At 54.1% G+C, this 12,286-nt stretch overlaps 1 protein-coding gene across 5 annotated transcripts in view; it reads right to left on the bottom strand.

Annotated features, from left to right (window-relative positions):
* The window catches only part of ADCY3 (adenylate cyclase 3), a 100,979-nt gene that overhangs the window by 4,505 nt on the left and 84,188 nt on the right, over positions 1–12,286 (bottom strand). For all 5 annotated transcript variants that reach the window (XR_014234947.1, XM_082357426.1, XM_082357425.1 and 2 more), the window contains exons 9-17: positions 10,229–10,357; positions 8,472–8,614; positions 8,151–8,312; positions 6,779–6,866; positions 5,495–5,611; positions 3,408–3,667; positions 3,048–3,113; positions 1,460–1,541; positions 310–468 (exon numbers count right to left, since the gene is read on the bottom strand). Coding sequence is in view for 4 of the 5 variants with exons in the window: in XM_082357426.1 (XP_082213552.1) it covers positions 310–468; positions 1,460–1,541; positions 3,048–3,113; positions 3,408–3,667; positions 5,495–5,611; positions 6,779–6,866; positions 8,151–8,312; positions 8,472–8,614; positions 10,229–10,357 (1,206 nt within the window). In the remaining variant the exon portion in view is untranslated. The remainder of the gene's footprint in view (positions 1–309; positions 469–1,459; positions 1,542–3,047; positions 3,114–3,407; positions 3,668–5,494; positions 5,612–6,778; positions 6,867–8,150; positions 8,313–8,471; positions 8,615–10,228; positions 10,358–12,286) is intronic.

Genomic DNA, 12,286 nt, shown 5'->3' with positions numbered 1-12,286 from the left:
GAGAAGAGGGTGGGGTGGAGCTGGGAAGTGAGGCATGAGAACCAGCCTGAGATGATCACAGTCGACAGAAAGGTGGGCTCCACCAAGGCCTTGGCTTCTGAAATGGGCCTCCCAGAGGTGTGTGGCCCATGGAAGCAATGTCTATGGCAGTGCCCTTTACCAAAAGCCCGTGAAATTCTTCTTTTGCTTCTAGTATTGTGGTGCTGGGTAGGTCCAGCCCTACCTGGGCCCCCAGGCCATGTCATAAGAAGACAGAAAGCCAGAAGATGACACACAGGCTCGTGGCTCCAGCACAGGGCCACCCCTCACCTCGTCTCTCTTCTTGGACCCCAGAAAATGGCGTGCCACGTGCTCAGGCAACATGTTAGTGACCAAGGCCTCGTTCCAGCGTCTCATTTCATAGACACGTTCCTTCTGGTCGTGGACCTCAATCTTCCATAAGAACAGTGTCCGTGCCAGCTTCTCCACCTACGGACACAGACATAGGTAAGGTGTGAGCTCTAAGCTGGCCATCTGAGGGAATTCCCTCCTGGCCCAGTGGTTAGGTCTCGGTGCTTTCACTGCCGTATCCCGGGTTCAATTCCTGGTTGGGGAACTAAGATCCCACAAGCTGTTCAGCACAGCCAAAAAAAAAAAAGAAAGAAAAAGCTGGCCATTTGATGGGAAGATGAAAAATGGGAACTTGATAAGTTCCAACATGGAAAAACTGAAAGGAAAACGGCTAGATGGCAAGGGAAACGAGACCCAGAAAGATTCACCTCATCAAAAAGGCCACCCTACAGGTGCAGTGAGGATCCCAGCCCCTGTGGTTACAGGAGGATGTGAGAGGTATTCTGGATGTGTGGGGCGTCCTGGGACCTAATTTTAGCTACAGGTCTGCCCTGTGGGTGGTGGCAGCAGTGGGATCTCCTAGCCCAGGGAGGAGTCGTCCCCATTTCCAGCAGGCTCCATTTGGTCAAGAAGTGGATGGGGATGGCTGTAGTTCCCCGACAAGCCACTGGGTGGCACCTGAGCTAACAGGGAAGTAAGTCCCTCACGAGGGTACTTCGTTCCCTCTCTTCCTCTTTTTCCTTTTAACCAAACAAAAACTTCATCAGCTTCTTTCCCTTTATTTTCCGGCTCCGTAGTCAGCGAGTTAGTGACCCCCAGAGCCAGCGTGAGTGGAGATCCCTGAGCCCCTGGCCTAGGGAATAGAGATTTTATCCAGGCTTTTGTGCCCCTCCCCCAGGCTTCCTTCAGTTTCCCGCAGGAGGTCAGAAGGAAGAGGTGAGAACTGTTGCTCCTGTACTACTGAGGAAGAAACCAGAAACTGGCAGAGGTGGTGGCCTGACCAGGGTCACATGCCATGTGGGGTAAGGGAACCAGCATTCCCCAGGAGCTTGGGTTCCTAGGTCCTGTGGCTGCTTCTCCAGAGGCCCCGACAGGTCCGCGCAGAAGAGAAGGGTGTGCAGGCACTCACGTGGCGGGAGAAGTAGTAAAAGCTCAGCATCATGACAAAGATCATCACCGTCATGGAGCATTTAGAAGGCACCAGGGGCAGCCTGTAGGGCCGAGAATAATTCAGCTGAAGGGCACCGTGCTGCCCTCTGACAAGGGAGTTTTATTCCCTCTAATCTGGCTGTGCTGTTTCCTGTCACCCAGAAACTTTTCTCAGCAGCTTAATCGCCTTCGCATCAAGTCCAGATGCCCACTGGGCAGTAAAGCTTTCTGAAATCATTGGGTTTTTGTCTTAACAGCCAACCAACTCCTGGCTCCTCCTGGCTGCACTTGGAATCCACATCAGGCCTTCGGGGATGCTCCCCAGATGTTGAATAAACACTGCATCACCTGACTGATCACAGAGGTAGCTGCAACCATCTAGGAATCTGGAGACGGGAGAGACTAACATCTCAGTGATGGGATGAGGGCACAGTTCCACCATGCTTTTGTATAACTGTCAGCCATATTTTTGTGTGGAGCTGTACATCATTTCCATTACTGTACAGTATTCTATTATATGAATATACCACGATTTATATATCTGTTCATTGTGGATGTCATTTGGGTCATTCTCATTTGTTTTGGATGTTTGTAGGTGTGTGTGGCTATTATAAACAGTGCAACTGTGGACATTCTTGTACATGTATCCTGGGACATATATATGTGCATTCGTTTCTCTAAGGTGTACACATAGCTGTGGAATTGCTGGGTCATAGGTCTATTTTCAACTGTACTAATTAACTCCAAATTGTTTTCTAAAATGGTTGTACCAGTTTATACTCCCACCAGGAATGTATGCAGTACCATTATTATACATGATGTGATCAGACTTCTTAATTTTCGCCAAACTGGTAGGGATGTGATGGTCTTTCACAGTGGTCTTAATTTGCATGACCTCGGTTACCTGAATGCCTTTCATTTATTAGTGCCCATTTAGATTTCTTCTTTTGTGAAACGCTCTTCAAGTCTTCTACCCACCTTCTGTTAGGTAATCTTTTTTTTTTTTTTTAAACTTACTTAAAAGTCTAGTCAAGTCACTGAATCATACAATTCTAAAACTTTAGAGCTAGAAGGGACCTTGAAGAACTTTTAGTCTGATACCCTCTTCAAGAGATGAAAACTGAGACTCAGGAAAAGTGGCCTGCCTGAGGCCCCACAGAGAAGCACTGCGGCAGGGTTAGGAATCCAGGTCTCCTAGTTTGCATGCAACAGCGTTCCTTCCTCCTCCTGTTTCTGCTGTCTGTTCTGCCAGCCGGTAAGTGCAGCTATCTTCCATCTGGCTGCTCCTCTTTTCACCTCAGCCCAGCCGGCTCTTTATCCCATCCTCTAAACCATGCTGCTCGCCAGGCCTCGCTCTCTTTGACTCAGGAGAGGCCAGCGTGGCCAGATTAGCACTAAAATCTGCTGCAGTCTCCTACAGAAACACACACTCACTTCTCCGGCTTGAATATCCCACGTCACGTGCCTCTGGAAGGATGAGACCATGGGGCTTTGGCCTGTTGTATTCCCTGCCTCTAGAAGAAAGGGGCCGAAAACACAGACCAGGACGGGAAAGTGGTCACCCTTACCTGTCAGTGCCATTGAGCCCAGGGCTGGAAAGTACCTGCATCTTCTCTAAGGCCACCATCGGAAAGCTGTTGGGACAGATAATAGCACACTCAGGCCCCATCGGGTACAAGAGACTGGTGCCCAGCCAGACACTGAGGCGACCCAGGTCTTCAACTCCTCAAGAAGGGGAAGGATGTGTCCTGGGATCACAGCCAACCAGTGGCCCGTCTGTGAGAAACCACAAACCCTGATTCCCATACAAGCCGTGGATGAGCCCTAGAGACAGACGGCCAGCTCAGTGCAGACCCATGACCTTGAAACGGGGCCTGGGGGGTGGGAGGAAGGAGACTATGCAGATCCCCAAACAGGCTTCATCTTACTCGTGTTCCTGGAAGCGTCTGCGGTCGTATTCATCAAAGATGGGGCGCCAGGCGTAGATGTTGATGACGGCCACAGCCCCTGCGATGAGCAGCATGAGTGTCAGCTTGACCATGTGGCTGACCTGCACCAGCATGATGGTGGCGATGAGGGACAGCACAGCGACATAGTTGTAATACTTCGGGTTCTCCACGCAGCCGTCCTCTATCTGCACCCCTGAGGTGCTGTTGGTAGGTCCCATGTAGTACTGGAGACAGCTAAGCTGGAGGCCAGGACCGTAGGGGAAAGCGCGGGGTGCAAGGGGACAGCAGACACTGGTCAGAGAAGGCGGGGCTGTGGCACCTGCCACTTCCCACGGCTCCCTCAGAAACACCGAGAAAGAAGAAAAATTTACCAGGGGACAGTAATACAGAAGTCAGTTAATTCCTGCTAAGAGCTTTACCATCATCTCCTCTGAGGATCATGAAAATTCTCTGAGTATTTTAGTGCTGCCACCATCATAGGGAAAATTCGGAGAGGCCGCCCTTGCCCAAAGTGGTGCAATTAGCAAGCAGCAAAGCCAGAACCAGGAGTCCCGCGCGTTAGGTTTCAAACCCAACGTGCACTTGCCCACAGCACTCTGTTGCTTCCGGAGGGGCCGTGAGCCAGCCAGGCGGCCCCACATGGCTTCACTGCAATGGCAGCCAGACTCCACTCAGACCCTTCATTTCTGGAGTCTGGTCGCTGGTCCCACTACTGGGCAGATGTGGTCAATGGAAAGTGCATCCATAAACCGAATCAAACCTACTTTTCTTCATTTTCACCCACTGGCGCTTGTCTGGCTTTGGGGAGGCTCTCAGCATGTGAGTCTAGCACGTGGAAAGTTTCACACCTCCCTAGTTTTTCTCCCCTCCACAGGACTTCCAGATGTCCTGCCAGTGTCCATGACCCTGTCAAACAGTGGCCCCCAGACCTCGGCACCAGGCTCCAGGGGGGTGTCCTGACACGCAAGGGGCCCAAGCCTTTTCTTCCCTGCCCTGTGGCCACCAGGAACCCCTGGGCGTGTCAGGTTCTGGAGCTCCTAACTCCATTCCTGTTGGACTTTGGATCAATTGGCCCTAGGGCTTCTCAGGTATACTACTACCAGAATAAGTCTCCATGTTGACTTTTCTCCCATGCTTCGATTGTTAAAGATAATAAAGCAAATAATATAACATTATATTTGCAAAAAGCAGGACTCTAAGAGAGTGTACCTAGTACAGTGCTACCAACATTGGAGGGAGCTGGGAGGCCTGACCAGAGAGCACCGGTGACAGCTCCAAGTGCCCAGTGCTCAGGAACTGGCTGGTGGCTTCCCTCTGCCATCCCTCCTCTCCAAGAAAGCCTCTGCTGCCCCCTCACGGGACCCGCATGAACTGAGGGCAGCAGAGCAGAGGATTTCGTCTACCGCTAGCCATCTGGGCGCAGTGAAACTGCTGTCCCAGTGACCCACCTCTGGAAGGTGCGGCCTTGTTCAAATGGATGAAGGCCAAACAGGAGCGCTCCTCTGGTGGAGCCGGTTTACCTCCCTCGTCCTGATGGACGCCTGATGCTAGCCCCACTGTAGGGAATACTTAAGATACACAGAAAACCTAGGAGCACTGGGGCCCCTGAACAGTGAGACACGGAGAGAGAAAACACAGGACGGGGATTTAGAACTGCTTCAATTCTCCACTCTGTTACTTACTGGCGCTGTGTGACCTAAAACAAGGGATTTGACCTCTCTGAGCATCATACTTTCACATGAAACTACAGATGATACCAACCTCTCGGGATTGGTATAGAGATTAAATGAGACAACGTATGTAAACCACCCAGAAAGGAGCTGGTGGCTGGCGCTGGGCTCCTGGACCCGGGGAGAGTGAGGAACTGGGCAAGACAAGGCAGTTTCAGAGACATCCTGGGGAGAAGACCCCGCCGTTTGGCCAGGATGATCGTTTAGGAACCTAAGTGCCACTCCAAACCTGTGTCTACTGGGGGTGGGGAAATGGGCTGGCAACTGCTCATGCAGGCTAATCCAGAAGCCTCCTCTGAGAGTGGGCGTCCCTTCAACAGGACAGCAGGGGCTCACCATGTCCACGACGTTCGCCATGACCAGAATGAAGATGGCCAGCATGGCCCAGGTGTTCCTGGCCCAGCGCGTCCGGTCGATCCAAGTCGAGAACGCCACGATCTTCTTAGGAAAGGCCTAGAAGGATGGAATTCCCAGGGCCTCGTGTCTTGACAGCCTTCCCCCCTGTAAACATGACTGCTAACCACTCTGCTTGCCCCCATACTTCCCAGGAACCTGGAAGGTAGTGCCGCGTGTGTGCGTCAACCAAAGCCTGGCTGCGGCAGAACTGAGAAGGCGCGCGGATCCCGGCTCTGTCTGTCAGTCCTGCTCGATGTGCAGGTGACACACCATGGCTGCCGGATATCAGAGCCCTTCCCAGAGCTGCTCGGCGACCGGCCTGAGCCTGTGGGCAGCACCACCAGCAGCAGTCCACTCACTGTCTCTGGGCGGCAAAGCCACGTTAGGGGAGAATTTTCAGGGCCGGCCGTCTTTGCCTGGCTACTCCTGCTTTCCCTGGGTCAGTGTACCTAAATCCCCCAAGTTACTCACAAGCCACCTGCCAGATTAATTTTCCTAAAATGCTGCTTTTCCCTTTTTTTTTTTCTGATCAAAAACTCTGCCTGGGGCTTCCCTGGTGGCGCAGTGGTTGAGAATCCGCCTGCCAATGCAGGGGACACGGGTTCGAGCCCTGGTCTGGGAGGATCCCGCATGCCGCGGAGCAACTAGGCCCGTGAGCCACAACTACTGAGCCTGCGCGTCTGGAGCCTGTGCTCCGCAACGGGAGAGGCCGCGACAGTGAGAGGCCCGCGCACCGCGATGAGGAGTAGCCCCCGCTTGCCGCAACTAGAGAAAGCCCTCGCACAGAAACGAAGACTCAACACAGTCATAAATAAATAAATAAAAGAACGTGAATTTCTAAAAAAAAAAAAAAAAAAAAAACTCTGCCTGGCACCCAGTGCTTATAGGAGAAAGTCTCGATCCCTGTGTGTGCCTTTCAGGGTCCTTCACAACTGGAGCTATTCCACCTTCTAGCTGGGCCTCCACTGCTTTTCTACACAGGTTCCCATTTACGTAGACTCTGGCTCGCTCACCCACGCGCGCCCCGCGGCCTGGCCCAAAGTGGGTGCAGGGCCGATGATGAAGAAGTGTGTAATGAATGCATGGATAAGTGCCTGAGCCACCCCAGCGGAAGTCCTCTACTTGTCAGGATCTGACAGGACACAACTCCATCAATACCCACTTTCACAGGGAGTGATGCTCACTTCCAGACGGCTCTGAGCCAAAAGGAAAAGTGCTTCTTACCCGAGGAAAGATGGCAGCCAGCGAGCAGACGGTCAGGAGCAGGAGCAGGACCTCGCCAACCACAAAGGTCACGTAGTTTGTCATCAGCCTGTAAGAGAGAGGAAACAACTCGGGAGAGGACCAGAGGGAGCAGTGGGCTGGGTCAGGGGCCGGAGAGGAAAGGAAGGGAGGCAGAGGGCAGGCCCCCGAAGCAAGGCACAAGCCTCTACCCGAAAAGCTCCACGTGATGCCAGGGAGGTGCTGCCGGCTGTGTGCAGGGCCTGGGGACGTGGGACCCTCCCCAGCTGTAACTGGTCTTTGGGACATTTCTTAAAGAAGGACAGACTCACAGATGCCCTGGGCAGAGCCCAGTAAAACCTGGGAAGGGATTCCTAGGAACAAGCATTCTGCCGTGTCACAATGATGAAAGGGGAGAGCGCAGGACAGAGCCGCTTATTGCCGAGGGCTGCTGAGGGTTACAGCGTTCACCGCTGTATCCCTAGACCTTAGCCCCAGGCACAAAGTAGGCAGCAACTATTTGTGAAGTGAATGAATGAATTTGGTCCTCACAACAATTCTGAGTTAGTGAGGGCAGGTTTTATTATCTTCAGATCATCATCATCATCATCTTTCACTTTACAGATGAGTAAACTGATGCTCCAGGAACCTTTAGTGATGTGCCCAAGGTCATAGAAGAAATAAGCGAGCAAGCCGAGTCCAGAACCTAGGACCTTGTGACAAGTCCAAGGCTCTTTAAGTTCCCTAAACTGTGATCAGAAGAGGGCTCCACACCCCCTCCTTTCTGGCGGGGAATCCCTGAGCTGGAGGGAGAGGCTGATCGGCCACGGGGAGAAACGGAGGGAGGGAGGGAGGGGGCAGCTGTCCTTCAGCTGGGCTTCAGCAGATGGGGCAAGGATTCCAGAACACTCTGCCTTGCCCCAGAGGACCTGCTGCTGCGAGAGAGACCAGTCTGCACCCAGAGCCTGAAATCTGTCTTTTATAACAAGAGCCAAGAAAGGGAGCCGACGGGCCGTGGTGACCGAGATTGAGGAGCGTCCCCATCCTGTCCCCTTGTCCCAGAGCCACTCAGACCCATCCAGCCAAGGTCTCCATCCCCCCGGACCCTTCCTCCCTCAGCTTTCTCAACCCTGGTGTGACCCCCACTTTGACGCTAGTGCTATTCTAGGACCCAGGAGCAGAGAGAAGGAAGGGGGTCCAGGGCGCAGTCCCAGCATTCCCGGGGGCTGCTCCGGGGGATGGGGGGCAATGAACAGAGCCTGCGCCCCTGCGTCAGGCTCCAGCTGAGGCCCACACCCCGCAGGCCTCTGGCCTCGGAAGCGCGTCACCTTCCGCCCTCCCATGGCTGTCAGGGCCTGCCCTGCCCCTCGCTCACCAGGGGTCGATGAGAATCTCAACCAGGGCCGTACAGAGCAGGACGACGCAGGAGCAGCTGAAGGCGGCCCCGCTCTGCTTCTCCTTCTCCACCGAGTAGCGGGTTTCCATCTCGCGGTCCATGAACCGCATGGACAGGAGGAAGGTGTTTCTCTTCTTCACTCTGCAGTGCAAACAAGCCCTGTGAGACGCAAACGTCACATCTGTCTCTGCCTGCCAGGAAGGGGCCGTATTCAAGATGACTGACTTCCTGGACCCCCCGCTGGGGCCAGACAAGGCACGTGCCACGGGCAAGGGGCCAGCTGCCTGAGGGGCCACTTACACCTGGGCGGACTCCCGCTCCAGCAGGGCCTCGTTGAGCAGCTGGTTGAGCTCGTGCTCGTCCTCGGAGGCGTCCACCACGCGATCGGCCAGGTCCTGAAGCCGCAGCCTCCGGCGAGGGTTGGGGAATGAGGGCTTGTCAGCCTGCAAGGCAGTGTGGCAGAGTTGGGGGGCAGGTGGGATGGAGGGGGGAGAAGTTGGGGAAAGACAGGGTGGTGTTGGGGGAAGGGGAACTAAAGGGATCACACGAGCACCAGCCCCTTGACTCTCAAGATCATTTCTCGGGAAAAGTCTTCCCGGTGCTCTCGCGTGGCTCCGTCCCGCTTGGGTGTGGACCCAAAGCCACAGTCCTTCCTGGCTGCCCCGGGACTCCAGGTCCCAGGCCCTGTGGCCCCTAACAGAAGCTCTGCAGTGATCGCCCACTAATGGCAGCGTGGGGAGCAGCCACCGGGGGCCCGAGAGGGAGACCTGGAATTTGAGATTGCTGCTGGGTCAGCGCGGTCCTGGCACCTCCTGCTACAAGGATGGGGGTGTCACACAGCCATACCCTTCGGCATCCTTGGGGATGTAAAAGACCCCCAACCCTACGCTTAAGGGCGCTCTTAAAGGAGCTCAGATCTGGCTCATTTGGGGGAGGAAGACCTGAGGGGGAAAGCTATGGAGAGAAAATAACATCCTTATTGCTAGTGGGGTGGTAGGACTGGGGTACCCCCTACCATTTTTATTCCTGGTCACAAAGGAAAAGCCTCCGCTCCAAACACATGAATCCAGACTATGATTACACAGCCATCAGCCCAATTGGGATGGGCTGATTAGAGCTGTCTGAATGGGTCTAAGAGTGTATCTGGAAGCCAGAATCAAGATACCCCGGGCTTAAGCTCAGGCGTGCTGCTGGTTGAGTCTGACCCCGTATAATCCATGTCCCCCCAGCCCCAGTTTTCTTCTCTGTAGCATGATGTGGATGTTCTGTTCCAGCACCAGAACCTCCATCCCTGAAGCATATCGGGAGCAGTGCGACACTGGCTAATTGTGAGGACAGAAAGAAATCACAGGCTGCTAAGCCTCTGGTCCTTCTTGTTAGTGAGTTACACTGAGTCTGTATTAACACTTTTGATCAAGAAACTCACAATAGGGAAAAGTTACTGAGTGCTGTGGTGCTCAAGGAAAACCCAGTTTATCTTCAGCCCTCTCCCCTCTTGTCTTCCAGCACCTGATCTACAGGCACGGGGCGCTTCTGTCTCCCCTGCAGCGAGACTAGCGGTGTGGCCGACCAGCTCGCGGCAGCCTCCGCGAGGCCGAGACCCGTCTCAGCACTGGCCTCTTGTCGGTGGATATACTCAGGAAGCTCTTTAGTAATGGACGGATCCTGGACGCTCTCCCAAGGTGCACCCCATCCTCAGGGGGCCAGCCTGTTCATTCCTCTGGAAACCCCTCATCTGTGCACAGGACTTGTGGGGTTTGGACTTAGCCAGAGAGGTGAGCCCAGCCCTTTAGTGTCACTTCTGAAACAGCCCTGGATCCTAGAGAAATTTCCGTGGGTGTCCTCACTGCCCTCAGAGCTCTAGGATTCTGGGACATGGGAGCCAGACAAGGCCTCGGAGGTGAGCACCTCTTCTGACCTCAGCCACCTCCACCCCATGTAACTGACGAGGAGACAGTGAGGCCAGGGGGCGGGGCGGTGACCAGCCCAAGTTACAGCCACCAAAGACAGAGGCCAGACTAGGAGCCAGGCCACCCCGGGCCTCGCCCCGCACGTACCTGGGCATCGGGCTCCTCGGGCCCCTCGGACGTGGAGCCGCTGGTGTGGATGCTCCCGTTGGGCTCCTTGGTCTCAATGAGCGCAGGGGTGCCGGGCTTCGAGGAAGGTGGCGCTCCGTTCGGCAGAGCCTGCAGCAGAAGGGAGTGGCCATCAGGAGCCCCCAGGCACTGCCAGATGCCCACCCGGCGTGGGGTTGGTCTACTCTCAGTCTGGAATCTTCCCACAGGAGTTCAGAGGCCTTGTGACCTTAGACATCTCACTATTCAGTTTCTTCTCTAGACCATCAATTTTAAAACGCTGTAATTTTCTAGTATCCATTTCTAGTATTAAAACTTTTCTAAGCAGAGAAAGACCCTATTGTTCCAACTCCTATTTTTAAAACAGTAACTCAGTGACACAGTGATTCACAGAGATCTTTTCTGGGGTCGAGCCCTGTCAAATGCCTTCCAAAAGTCTGAATAAATTCCATAAACCAATTTCCCCAATGATTATTTAATTTACTCCGTCAAGGAAAAATACTACTCTATACAGGGAAACAGTTCATTCATTCATTTACCAAGCATTTACTGGGTACCTACTGTGTGACAGGAACTGTTTTAACTCCTGGGGACACAGAACGTCCTAACCTCAGAGCCCACCTTCTAGTGAGGACGGGCGGACATCAGCGAAGTAAAGAAGTAAATGATTACAGGAGGTCAGAGAGCAGCGCTCTGGAGGGGTGGAGTAGGCAAGGGACACAGGCATTGCTGGGGAGTGTGACTGTAAGGGGGGCGGGGGAGGTGTCACCGTGAAGATGGCATTTCCGTGAAGACCCGGAGCACATCATGCGGCTCTCAGGCACGGGTTCCAGCAGGCGGAAGCCCGGGGCGGGCTGGAGGCCCGGGGTATCTGAGCAGCAGCCAGGAGGGCGGCACTGCCCGCGCCCAGCGAGTGAAAGGGGTGGGGCGGTGAGGACCTGCTGGATGGGGTTCCTGACCTCAGGGGACTTTGGCTCTTCCTCTGAGTGAGATGGGGACCAAAGGAGGGTGTTGAGCGGGTGGGGCGGGGTGTGTGTGTGTGTGTGTGTGTGTGTGTGTGTGTGTGTGTGTGACATGATTTCACCTAACATCCCAGCAGGATCACTCCGGCTGCTGTGTGGAGACAGAGGGGGGCGGAGCAGGGCGACAGATTGGGAGACCACTGCGCTGACCCAGGCATGAGGTGGCTCGGACAGGACGGCGGCTGCCGGGGTGTGAGGAGAGCGGGGCTAGAGCTATAGCTTGCAGGAAGGGGCTCATGGATTGTAGAGGGGGGTCAGGATGTCTCCAAAGGTTTGGGGCTGAGCAGTTAAAAGAACGGAGTTGCCACTGATTGAGACGGGGAAGACTGAGGAAGAGCGGGCTTTAGGGTGGAGAGAAGATCAGGAGCTCAGCTTTGGACCTGTCATATACACAGATGGAGATGCACACGTGGCTGTAAGTTTAGTGCAGCGATGCCGGCTGGGGCTGAGATCTCAATCTGGGAGCTGTCGGAGATGGCATTTAAAACAACTGAATGAGACTAACAGCAAGGTTAGTGTAGATGGGAGATGTCTTTTTAACACTTTGGAAAGGGTCCACTGTGACAATTCTCCTCACACTCTCCTCCTTATCACTTTGTTCAACTAAACCACGGGGAGAGGCTTCTGCAGATGGAATGGTATTTGCTCCTATGAGGCCCAGAGAAGCCACCGTCACCACTTTCCCTACTGCTTCCCATCATCACTCACACATCATTCACGCGTTATCTCTGTGCTTGACTACTTCTGACTGACTGCTGAGCAGGTTTGGTGATTTGCTGACATGGCCTTCTCGGCACACATCTTGAGTTGGAGACATCTTAAACAATTATTGAGCTAATCACATGGGCTCATGATAATGGTGTTAAGTTGTTCACTTAACGCACACTGGGGGCTGACAGTTGCTGCAGCGCCTTGTAGGGAAGACAACTGGTATAATCTACAGCAGCTCAACTTCTAAGTTCCCTGAGCCAGATGTATCACAGTGCTGGGCACGAAGCAGATGCTTGATACGTAGCTG

This window comes from Balaenoptera borealis (genome assembly GCF_965194805.1).
Source record: "Balaenoptera borealis genome assembly, chromosome: 15".
In the NCBI taxonomy this organism is placed as follows: Eukaryota; Metazoa; Chordata; class Mammalia; order Artiodactyla; family Balaenopteridae; genus Balaenoptera; species Balaenoptera borealis.
This window is presented reverse-complemented; position numbering and strand designations above follow the sequence as displayed.